Source organism: Dermacentor variabilis, chromosome 10 (genome assembly GCF_050947875.1).
Source record: "Dermacentor variabilis isolate Ectoservices chromosome 10, ASM5094787v1, whole genome shotgun sequence".
In the NCBI taxonomy this organism is placed as follows: domain Eukaryota; kingdom Metazoa; phylum Arthropoda; class Arachnida; order Ixodida; family Ixodidae; genus Dermacentor; species Dermacentor variabilis.
Genome location: NC_134577.1, coordinates 80,488,190 through 80,500,772, shown reverse-complemented (window position 1 = coordinate 80,500,772; position 12,583 = coordinate 80,488,190). Strand labels below are relative to the sequence as shown.

Here is a 12,583-nt window from a genome sequence, read left to right as displayed (position 1 = left end):
CGGATAACTAACGGGAAAAGCAAGAGCGACTTCCTCAAGAGGCGCAATTGTAGAGAATGGGGAAATAAGGAGAAAAAGAAATAATAGGGAAAGAAACTGAAATATTGGAAGGAAATGTATGAACGAAGACCGAGATCGTTGCTGCTGAGAAGAGTTGAGGCGAATGATTCGGAAAAAGAACATCGGAGTTGGGCCACGGAAAACGGACCATATTCAAACTAGGAGGCCATCGAGGGAAAAAATGGAGAACAAAGGGAGAGAAAAAAGGTAAAGAGGAGTAGGCGCATATAAACAGTGAATCTCAATCGGGAGGAATGTTTGAGGGAAGAGCGGCAGCCTTTCTCCCGCTCCATCTCTTTCCTCTATCCGGTACACTTCCCGAGCTTCTTTCATTCGAGTCCCTCATTTTCCTCGTGCCCTCCCTCTCTCCCTATCATCGGGTACGCGAGACAAAAAAAGGGAACAGAGGAAGAACGAGGCGTGAATCAGCATCATTGGTTCCTTACTGCGCCTCCAGCACCGCCGAGAGTCGGCTTGTGGCGTTTCGCCAAATTACGTTGCGCGGAGGTCGAGAAATAACAAAGCGCCTTCGGCTGTTCTTGTTCGCCACCACAAGGGGGCGGCGTGGCGTGAGTTGGGGAGAGAAGTGGCGAAAAGGTCGACGGCTTCCCCGTTGCTCCCTAACTCCTCCCTCTCTCCTCGTCCCACCCCTTTCCGCTTCATCATATCGAGCCTTTCTTTCGTATTAGCTTTCGCACACTTCCGCGTGTTCCTTCGATTCACTCACTTTTGGCGGATTGCCCACGGGTACTTCTTCTTTTTTTCTTTTCTCTCTCTCTCTCTCTCTCTTTGGGTACTCGTCTTCCGGGTAGTTCGCCGATGTTTGAATGCGCGCACGGTTTAGGAATGCGGCGGCGATTGGCCCACAAAGGGAACTGGTGTAGTACGTGTGCCATGCGGATCGCTTCGCCTGGATTTCCCGCTGTTTGCTTTCGCTTACTGCTGCTGCTGCTAATGACGATTATTATTATTATTATTATTATTATTATTATTATTATTATTATTTAATGGCACAAACCCACTGCTATGGCGGACAGGGCACGAAACGGGTTGGTAATATGATAAAAAACATCAACAAGAGAAAATAAATGAATAACCGAATAAGAGAAAGTGAGCGATAATAAATGAAATGAAATATTGCACAAAAATATGGTCAATGCAGGAAAAGTAACATGAAGTGAGCATTAAAAATACGTAAAGGGTAAACGTAAAGAATGCGTGAGGTAAATTTTGAATAATAATATTAATAACATCGTTAATGTGAATTCGTCATTTACTGTTAGAATTTTCCAAATTGATAATTTATTTAAGAGGAAATAAATGAATCGCGGAGAATGGGAAGTACTAATAAGGCAATCTCTTTTTTCGTGTGTGTGTGTGTGTGTGTGTGTGTGTGTGTGTGTGTGTGTGTGTGTGTGTGTGTGTGTGTGTGTGTGTGTGTGCGTGTGTGCGTGCGTGCGTGCGTGCGTGCGTGCGTGCGTGTGTGCGTGCGTGCGCGTGCGTGTGCGTGCGTGTGCGTGCGTGCGTGCGTGCGTGCGTGTGCGCGTGCGTGTGCGTGCGTGTGCGTGCGTGCGTGCGTGCGTGCGTGCGTGTGTGTGTGTGTGTGTGTGTGTGTGTGTGTGTGTGTGTGTGTGTGTGTGTGTGTGCGTGTGCGTGTGTGTCACAGAGGCTCGCTGTTCGCGCCACCACTTTCTCTATGCACAAGCACGGCCGTCTCGGTAAAACCTGGGGCCGAGATGACATTCGTGAGATAGAGAGAACACGCCTGCGTTCAGTAAAGATCACTCATATCCGACCCACATGCCTGAATCTACGTGGCGTACTGTGAAACGCGTAATTAAATGTTATACAATAACAGGCAATGCACGCACATTACCTTTGATTTTTCTTTTGCAGCGGGTAATCAGATTCAATGTTTGTGCACCGCGCAGGACGCAACTTCAACGCCGTGTGATATTTGATATTCCACAGCGTTCACGAGCTGATCCGAAATGCAAACACCAGGGGGGCGGGGGAGTATCCTGTAAGAGCTAGTCCATCCAGTGGACTGTCCATTTCGGCCGCTGCTGATTGGATGCAGCTGTACGAGCGAGGAGGAGACGAGCGGCCCTAGTCCATTGGCAGCGGCCGAAATGGACAGTCCACTAGGTGGGCTCTTAAAGTCCAGACGGATGCGCGCGCAGTTAGACGCCGACGCAGCCCTGTCGCACGTGCAAAGGCGATGTCTGATCCTCGGCGGAAGCAGGAATCGCGGGGACGCGCATGCAGGCAGGTGTGTGGCGCATGCGTGTCATATCTCTAGTGTCACAGTGATGCTCGCCCACTGTGGAGGAGGAGGAGGAGGAGGAAAAACGTTTATTGAACTGTGGAGGAATGGTTGGGAATAGGTACATACGCAGTACGGACACATAATGAGGTGTGACGAACGTAAGAAATATGAATAAGAAAAAAAGTCGACACCGTGTGCTTTATTTTCATTTTTTTTTCATAAGGAGGTACGCGCGCGTAACAGATATACTGACGCGAGGCGACATTATGTGTGCTTGGTTTATGTCGTGATTTATTGATTCGCGGTTGCGCTCACTGGCACTTGCTTATGTACTCGCCAGTGTCCAGATTTTTTTTTGTTCGGGTATTTCAGTGCATTCCAGTTACTTGCCGGTGTCCAGTTTCTCACGCAAACACTCGCCAGAACTACGGGAGAATGATCAATGATTTACGTGCATCAAACGATACGTACAAATATTCCCTTTTTTTTTCCCGAGGACCACAAAACATTGCAGGGCATTACCGAAAACCGTTGTTGACTGTACAAATGCGAATACATTTATGAAAATGTTAGAGCGTCTTAACTGAAATGTTGGCTGCACACATTTTGGTATTTCTTGTGCCTCTGTTTTCGCCGGCCCTCAAACGTGTACATACATGTATGTTCCGTATACTCACGCCTGCTTGGACTCGAGCGACTCTGCAGAATTTACAAATAAAAATTGTAAAAAAATACGCCAGTTTGCTGGAGCTTGTATCTGTTGCGCGTATAACGTTTATGCATACATTGCTCATCATTCTTTGTGTGTGCGAAATCTTTTTTTGTTGACCGTCCTTGAACATTCTCTTTGAGCCCTTGGGCACTTTGTTCCCGGACTGTCCTTCAAACTGTTGTGCGCAATATGGACTTTTTTTGTAGTATGTTCCTTTCTATTTGTAACTTCTGATAACTCTGCTTTCGTGTCTCTTGTCATATCTCGAAATGCTGGCCTCGGTTCACTTGGTACGTTCAATTAAGTCTATTAAACGTCTCTTTCCGAAAATGTATCACCGCCAGATACTGAATGGCCCACGGACTCGAAAAGGCGGTCGGCATGGCAAAGGAAGGCACGTTGTGTCTGCGCCTTGCTCGTGAGCCTGTATCTGAAGCAGCGATTGTTTGGTGAGCACATACATATTCATCACTGGCGCCACGTGCTAGACACGTGCTAGAGACTTGGACGGGGAGTGTCTTCGGAACGTACTCGTCTACGCACGCAACTCATGGTCTTGATTTTGCGTGCACTTCTCAAACGCGAATGCAGCTCAAGCATGTGTTCGCTTTTTGAGTCAGTTCTTATTGCCGGCTGGTATATTACGAATGCAAAAAAATTTTTTTTTAAATTTAACGACAATTAGTTCCCGAAAGCAGGATCTGCACGCACGTGTACAAAATTGTCATCTCCTCATTTTCTTTGATGTAAAAATAGCTTTTTTAAAACGTAAACACAGAGATTAGGATGTAGACAGTGTTATAGGTAGGTTGCCATGCTGATTTTGCATCCTGAACTTCGATGTCATTGCCTGTTATTCGGAACAGAATCCACAGGTGCTTTTCGTAGCCTGTGACAGTGCAGCTGTCTAGAGAAAAAAAAAAGGAAACAGAGTCAGTATTCTTGATGGCTAGGACTAAACCCTTCCCATTGTACTTACGGAAGCATCTGACTTCGTGATCGGGAATAATATTTTACGTAATCGTTTCTGAGATAAGTACGAAGATTTTTGTAAGCTATGTAAAATACAAGGTGCGGGTGGGGCCTCAGTAGGACGACAAACTTCCTGTTCAAGCCATATGACTGTCGAATGGTATGTCTTTTCTCTTCTCTAAATGCGCTACAGGAGTGCTATAAATAAGCACGCACATGGCAGTGTTGTAGTTTCTCATATAAGGACACAATGCCAAGTAGTATTTTCTGTAGTAAGAAATACTTATCACTGTTCCGGGACATTAACTGCCACTTCGGTTGCTCTTTCGATCGTTGCAGCGAAACTCTAAATTAGTTTAGGATGTTAAAGTATGTTTACAAAACTATATATTCATTAATTTGCGGTAAGAAGTTTAAACGCCGGAAGATAAAGTAATAACAGAACCTCCGATTTAAAAATTTCTTTTTCGCACCGAAATTCCGGAGCCGGTACGTCAGTGCGACGTTATGAGTTTCAAAGCATTTGCTTGTATGTGGGCCGTTGTGGTGCTGTAAATGTTTTCGAATGTCGTAATTTCAGTCTGTGGCTATTTTAGTATACCAAGTAGTCCATGTGGACCCATAAAAAATTAGGAAGGCGTGAGAAAACGCTGTCAAAATCTAGTCATGGTGATCTGGTCCGGAAACTTCAAGTTCGCGATGGTTTCTTGCTTTTGCTCTTTTTTCTTTCTTGCTTATCAAGTGTTGCAGTAAAACACGTTGTGGGCATAGTTGGTGCATAGCTTTCAAAAAATAAAGCGCCAACAGTGACGGCTCACTAAGAGGAATAAAGACAGGACAACGCGCTTGTCCTGTCTTTGTTCCTTCTTATTGTGCCGTCACTGTAGGCGCGTCATCTTTTGAAAGTTATCACGTGTTTTTGTTAAATTTATGATCACTTTATTCCCATGTGTTTACAAAAAACAAAAACAAATTTAGCAAGACCACCTCAGCCTTTAACACAACTGCTATTCTCTGGCTCATGTGCAGTTAATACAAAACATTGTTGCAACGCACGTTGAAACCTAATCTGATCTCAGAGTTAACAGTTTAATAAGGCAACCCAAATTATTATTGCGCAAACGTAAAAAAAAAAACAACGAGCAGCCGAAATATGAAAAAAGGTACACCATTGAAACGTGTTCCTTATTAATTATAGGTTCCTTAAGAACATGGGAAAACTTTAACCTCTTTTTTTTTTCGTCTTTGGAAAGTTATTCCATATATTTTTCCGTACGTAGGCTTCTCGTGGCTTACTGTGCAAGTTGTTTACAGGTGGAAGGCTGAGTTTTCTCCGACAGCAGAGGTGCTCTTTGTTCGTTGCTTGTTTTTAAATGTGAAAGGGGATAAGTACTTATTGCTAACAATGCGGACAAATGTGTAAGCACGCCTTCTGTAAATTTGCTTGCAAAGGAGCTGCACTTTTTAGATGGCTTTTTTAACTGACACGTAGTGTTCCATTTTATCCTAGCATCATGTTTTTTTTTTTCAGCTCATGCGATGGTGGCTTTGTATACGTATCTGCGCATATCTGTGATGCGATCCATTCGATAGGGGGTGTGTGTTTCTGTTAGGGATAATACGGAAGCGCTCGAACTTCTTTCATCAACGTTGTGTGGTACATGTGGACCGGACGTGTATTCACACTGGCGCGCTTTCATGTTCCGAAATATAGCTGGGAGATTGCGCCCATCCTATGTACGTTCCTTTCGTCGTTCTTGTTTTTACCGCTCTGCCCTGTTATGTGTTCAAGATAAGTCTAAACTCGATATAACGAAACGGGACATGTCGAGATAACGGATGTAACGAAGTAAGTGTGGAAAGAGCGGGCCTAATACCCCTGTCACCCGGACGCGGCTAAAGTCCTTTTAACTCCCTTCAACCAAGGACGCCTTTATCTCGAGGGAGGTGCGCGCCGTGTCACGCGGCAGTCCTTTAGCAAAGGAAGTTTAAGGAAGTTCCTAGCGAAAGGAGATGGAAGATCTCCCTTGCAGACTGGAGGGAGTACTCTTGTTCCAAGCGTGCTTGAATTCTGAGCCAAGAAATCACCCTCATTTTTATTAATTTCACTTTTACCAGCAATTAAATTGTTTTTATTGCATATGATATAGTATTCAAGCACTGACAAAGATATTTGAGTTGAGCAGCTACATTCGACTCTCGAACCGGGCGTTCTCTGAACGGCTGCTTCGTTTGCCCTGACTGCGCCATATTTTGTTGTTTTGGTCAACGCGATTTTGGAAGAAAAGACAAGTAACCAAAACTTTTTAGCAATATATAACGCGTTTCTTTCGCGACTGCGTACGAGGTGAGCAGCGCCTAATGGGCCCCCAGCGGCAGCTTTCAAAAGTTCGCTTATAGGCCGTGTGACACGGAGCTGACTCCTTTGAGGTGAAACTCCTTTGCGGTCCTTTAAGGGAAGGAAGCTTGAAGGAGATCCGAGTTGCCCGTGTGACACGGGTATTAGTCAGGTGGTGTACCACATTTGCATCCCTTCGTTGGTTTGCAGCCTATAAACAAAAATGAAGCCATTCTCCTGCTTAAGAAAAAGTGAAATTTCTTATGAAATCCTGACGGACATTCGCAGTGTAGTGCAGGCAATAATGGGTATATCGAAGTAATGTACATAACGAAGTAATTCTGTCTCTGCCTTGAACTTCGCTATAACGAGATTTTACTGTGTGCTAGTGCAACTCATGTTATTTCGCTATTTAGTGTACCCTTTAAAAGAGGGCAGCGGTTTTCATATGTACCAGATGTCACGCAGCAGTCAGACTGAAGTACCTATAGAACTATAGTGCCTTTGGAACTTCAGCCGCCGCGATATAACGTCCGCTTTCAGCCGATCTCACTGCAGAGGTCACCCACAGCGCGTTTAATTTCAGCTTACGACCCGGCCTCGTGTACTTTCCGTAACCCCTTTCGCCTGGCTTCATCACCGCCTTCCCGCTTCTCTTTTTCTTGCTTCGAAAAAAAAAAAGAAATGTTTTAATCTTTCGCAATTTGCAGCCCGGAGGCACCGTAAGTGCGGACGAAAAGCGCATAGCAAAAAAAAAAAAAAAAAAAAGGCGCACTACGCGTCGCGTTTGTTCTGATTATTTCTGTTTTCTTTCGCCAGAAAGGAAGACGTTCTGTCCAAAATTTTTCCGACGCTGTACTTCCTGATGCCGCACTAGTTCTCTTTATTTTCATCTTTGGCGCCGCGCTGTAGCCTTCTGGATGAAGCACGAAACGATCTTCTTCAATTCCGCTCAGCTTGTTTATTCTGCCCTCGTTTCGCGCTTCTTTGCTTCTTATACACTTCTTTTTTCTCCCGGCGGAGTGTTTTCACCTTCTTCCTCCTCTTTCTCCGCTTTAACTCGACATAGTCGAGGCCGTGACCTCCCCGGAAGCATAATTACAAAGCCAAACATCTGCCGCACCATTCGAAGGAGAGGGAGAAGGAGAAAAAAAGAAGTCCGAGCCGGGTCATATATGCGGCATCGCACCGGCTGGCGCTGCGGCCTGGGCATGCGCATAATCGAATAAGGCGCAGTGGTGCCTGCGCCGTTGTTGTACTCCTCGGTATATTTTCTCTTCGCTGCTTGTGTTTCGCTTTGTTTCCCTGCATAGAGAGCGCGCTAAAAACGAAATCACTGGCACTTGACGTCATACTTTCAAAGGCCCCTGCACGCTTCATCGTTTCTCGGGTGGCTCTGCTCGTAGCAACCCCCCCCCCCCCCCCGTTTCGTCTTCCCCCTCTCCTCCACACTGAATATTTCTGTTTCCTCGACGATGGTTCATGAAGAAGCAGAGGCTAACGAAAGAACGCTAGGGAAGTTGCCCGGTCTGAAGAAGTAGAGCGAGTGAAAGGCAAATCGTCTGCCATAGAAATTCTAATATGTTATAGTGTTCAGTTATGTTGTGGACGCATGCAAATGTACACGTATTTCATCTCCCACCACGACCGTTTCTTCTTCGACCCCTCCCCACTACTCCCTCCCCCCTAAAGAAAAATAAAGATAAATAAAGTTGCAGGTTCATAGAAGTAGCGTGAGTGCTCGCATTGGGGGTGTGCTTGCGCGCGATGTTTGCCTCGCCTTGGTGCACCCCCTCGGCGTTGTTTTATCCTTGGCGTCGTGTTAACAGAAGTATTTTACCTTGCCGGTGATTCTCGTTGAAAATTGTGCACCGCTGTGCGCGTGCGTTACGGCATACAGTGACCACCCTTCTTTCACACACACATAACTTTACTCTGGAAAGAAAGCAACCAACACAAAATTTGCTACGCTACGCTGTTTTAGTTCAGTTATTCTCTACAGCAATGTAAATTCTATTAGCATTTTTATGTCGGTATGTGCCCTGTACAAAAAAAAAAGAAACCTGTCAGGAAGTGAAGAAAAGCAGACAACATTGTTTTTTTACTACAGAAACTTTATGGCAGGTTGAGATTACAAACATTCCTATCACTTAAATTCCAGAACAATGCTTCTGTCTCTTCTTATGCGGAGAAGCCGCTTTTCTCTATTTTAAGAGTGATGGTAAATTGAAAATACTGATAAAATTTTTTGTAAGTACTGGCATTACTAGGTTCCCTGAACTCCATAGGAGTCTTTTACGTAAAGTGTGCACACACTATTGGAAGTTCACTACCGCATTTGCGGGAAACAGCAAACTGTGGAATTCTATTTCACATACCATTAAATCATCACCCACATAGCATGTGTTCAAGAACCAAGTTAAGAAATATTTTATGCAGCAACTCTCTTCATCCTAACAACTGAGTTTTGCGACTGTAATGATAATAATTGACGTAGCAATAGCAGTACACGTTTATTGCTCCCATTTTTTTGTATTGCTAACTGACATTTCTTGTTTATTACAGAAGCTATTTTGCCATTTTTGTCTTACTAAAGAGCTTTATATTTTATATTTTTTGCAGTGTTCTTTACTTTGATAAACTGCCTGTAAGGTTTCCGGAACCACTGCTTGATGTATATCTCGTTTTTATTTCATTTTGTTCATGTATGGGAGTCCCACTGACAGTTTAAAACTTTGGGGCTTCCTGTGTAGTAGTAATTTTGCATAGACTACTATGTAAAAACTGGCATCGTCGATGAACAAACTTGAAACTCGAAGCAGCATGCTATTTGAATAGCGTACGTTAGTCACTTTAGCGACGTCAGAATACAAAGCGATAGAAAATTTAATAGTTGCGAACTACCACTCTTGACGAAACGTTAGGCACGTACTGCCCGTAGTATCACGGCTTTTAACTAGCGTTCTTTCTTGCGTCCGCAGGCCCTCAGCCAGCGAATTCACTTGTAACGAACATTTCAGTTCCCGTCGTGATATAACGCTTCCTCTATGAGAGGTTCATATCCGTAATCAGTATAGATTTTTGCGAGTTTGACGACTGACCTGATGTGGCCTAAACATTCACGCTACAGGTCCAAAACCTTTTCGCGTAAAATTTGCGCTGTGTATCCAGAAAAAAAAAACAACAATTATAAAATAACATAAATTTGGAGGTCTCGAAATACGATTCCCTCATAGACTGTGACTAGAGGGGTCAACAAGTTCGTATTTTTTACTCACACGTGACTGCACACGTGTGCCCTTTAACCCGTCATCCTCTTGATCAGCCTGGCCACGCCCATTGCAGGGCAAATGCCTCTCCCATACTTCTCCAACTACTCCGGTCATCTGCTAATTGTGGCCCTGTTGAGGCCTTCGTCCTGCAGAGGACATAAAACAGGCTGATGATGATGATGATGATGATGATGATGATGATGATGATGTCCCTGCAACCTGCCCTTTAACCCGCGTGGGCGCAAAGAACGAGCAGCTTGCCCCTGCGTACCGTCCGCTTATATCCGCACTTCTCATCCGTCCCAGCACCGCCGAGGCCGCCAGCAGCATCCCTGCGGGAGGAGGCGTCGTAGCAGCAGCAGCAGCAGCAGCATCGGCGTAAACAACAACAACAACAGCAGGAGGAGGAGGGTCCCCGGAGGAGGCCCGCCGCCGGCCACATGAACCACCCGCCTGGACGCCCGCCGCCCCGCCTCGGAGAAAAGGTCAAGCACATCATCGCCGCCAGGATGCTCTGCTGCGGACGCAAAAAGGTACGAGCGTCCGCCGCGCGGTGGCGCTGCCTTCGCCTTCCCCCTTCGCAATAGCTGACAGTTCGCAGTAGGGGATCAGATAATTTGGGCGTGGTAGTTCATAGTGTCTTTTTCTTCTTTTTTCATTGTTTAACCTAGGTAGGACATTAGGCAGTATAATAGCAAGAGCTTGGTGGCGCAACCCACCGCCCCGTTCCAAAGGGGACGCTCATAACATCCATCCATCCATCCCTAAAACCCCTTAAACTTCGTAAAGTAGCGCCACGCTTCGAAGAATGTCGCCTCTTCCTCGCGCGCTCTGGCCGAGGAAGACGCCGCGTCGCTATTGGCCTACTAGCATCACGTGGGCCCTCGCGCCATGCATCAGCGCCATTTTCGCTGGAGAAGCGTCTACGGAGTGGCGAGGAGCGCATGGTTGGCACCGTTGCTGTTCCGTGTTGTTTCGCCTGCTACGCTCGAGAGGTGTAGGCGGCGCCACGGTCGAGGAGGGTGCGTGAAAGAGAGGAGAAACGAGGAGGAATGAAGGCGGAGGAGGAGAGCGTCGCTATTTTACGAAGTTTAAAGGGCTTCGCTTCCCCCCTCCGTCAAGACCCGCAGGGGACTACCGCCTTCCAAGAGCTCCGGAATTATTTAAATAAACATTTATTGATTTATTTATTCACTTAACGACACTGTCAATCACAGCAGGAATTTCTAAAGACTTTGACTTGAATAAAGGCCGTACGTAATGAATTGCATACTGAGGTTCATAAATGAAGAGCAGGAGACGAAAGACTCGCGCATTAAGTACATAACATTTAGCATATAACTAGTATAACAAATACAGGGCGTAAACTACTATTTAAGTGCTGAAATTCATAGGTGAAAAAATGTTTTTTTTTACATCGCCTGTGGCAGGTAGCATAATTGTTGTCCGTAAGCTAGATTATTCGAAGAGGTGGACATTACTGGCGCGAAAAATCGAAACACGCATTCAACTAACGAACAAAAATTCACTAATTAACTTCCCAATGAATTACTTTATGGCACATAATGCGATTTACGAAACGTAGCTGGTGAGCTTGCAAGACGTATCCACTTGAAATGAATTTCCAGGGTAATACCAGCTTCGAGATGATATTTCCCAAAGCGTGGAACGAAACACGTGGGCGTTCCAGTTACTTTCGTGCTTAAATGCATGAAAGAACGTTTTGTTATGAAAGTAAGCAGAACAACGGTGCCCTTTTAGGGCAAGTTTGATGGCGCACGCCTCCAAACAGGCATAATTCTGGAAATTCATTCCAAGTTGACACACCTTGCAACCTCACCGGATACAATTCCTAAACGGCAATATGTGCCGTAAGGTAATTGATACAAAAAGAATTAGTAGATGTTTGTTAATTAGACGAATATGTATTTCGATTTGTCTTCCAAGTAATGACCGCCTCTCTAAATAATACAGCGCAACGACTAGAATTACGTTATACGCAACAGACTATTTCTTTTAATCTAGAAATTTTAGAAGAATATCGCCCTGTATGCATCACTGTTTACAAAACTGGTCTAGTGTGTCCCACCTTGTATCGGTTGTGGAAAAAAATCGAATATAGAACAATACTTTCGACAACAATAGTCGAGAAGTGTTTAGTAGGGCTTCTGGCGCACTCCTGTTGTACGACTAAATTCTACAAACGCTGCGCTATTTATCTTGAAGCCACGATGCAGGCACCTGTACAAGAATGTCTGGCTATGTATAGCTTTGCTCTAGTGGACAAAGTATATAAGGTATAACCCGGCACTGTGTAAGAGCTTGGTCGGCGAGTCTGTTCGCTTGTACTGAATTAAGGTAAACCTTAGTGCCTTCAGCTGGACGCCTTCAATTGCAGGAATGTTGTTATTCATAAAACTGGAACCATCTACTGTATTCGTGCATTGCAAGACTGGCCTGATAAGGGCAGTGTATGGCAGTTTTTAATTTTTTTTTGCGAGTTGTGTCACGGAGGGCTGTCTTAAGCGGAGGAAAGCGTTAAGTGGTCAGCAGTTGAAATTAGCAAGATACGTTTAGAGATTGGTGGAAGCAAAAAAAGCAGGGAAGCGGTTGATGCAGGAACCGGAGTCGTTATACAAGCATGGGTGACTGTGCAATATAGAGATAGAGGCTTTTATGAAAAAAAAGGAAAGATTAAATGAGAGATGGGCAAAGTGGTAGGCGGTTACTCACGCATTTGATACCCGATTGGCCCAAGCAGGCTGGGTGACCGTTTGTCGCCGTCTCGTTTCAAAGTTGATGACAACAGAGACGACGACGACGACGACGACGACGACGACGACGATGACACCACCACCACCACCACCACCACCACCACCACCACCACCACCACCACCACCACCACCACCACCACCACCACCACAACAACAACAACAACAACAACAACAACAACAACAACA

The 12,583-nt window shown here is 45.2% G+C and overlaps 1 protein-coding gene across 2 annotated transcripts in view; it reads left to right on the top strand.

Moving 5' to 3' along the window:
- The window catches only part of RhoGAP100F (Rho GTPase activating protein at 100F), a 155,413-nt gene that overhangs the window by 75,500 nt on the left and 67,330 nt on the right, over positions 1–12,583 (top strand). For both annotated transcript variants that reach the window (XM_075673009.1, XM_075673010.1), the window contains exon 2: positions 9,930–10,156. In XM_075673009.1, the coding sequence (XP_075529124.1) occupies positions 10,064–10,156 (93 nt within the window). In that variant the 5' untranslated portion in view covers positions 9,930–10,063. The remainder of the gene's footprint in view (positions 1–9,929; positions 10,157–12,583) is intronic.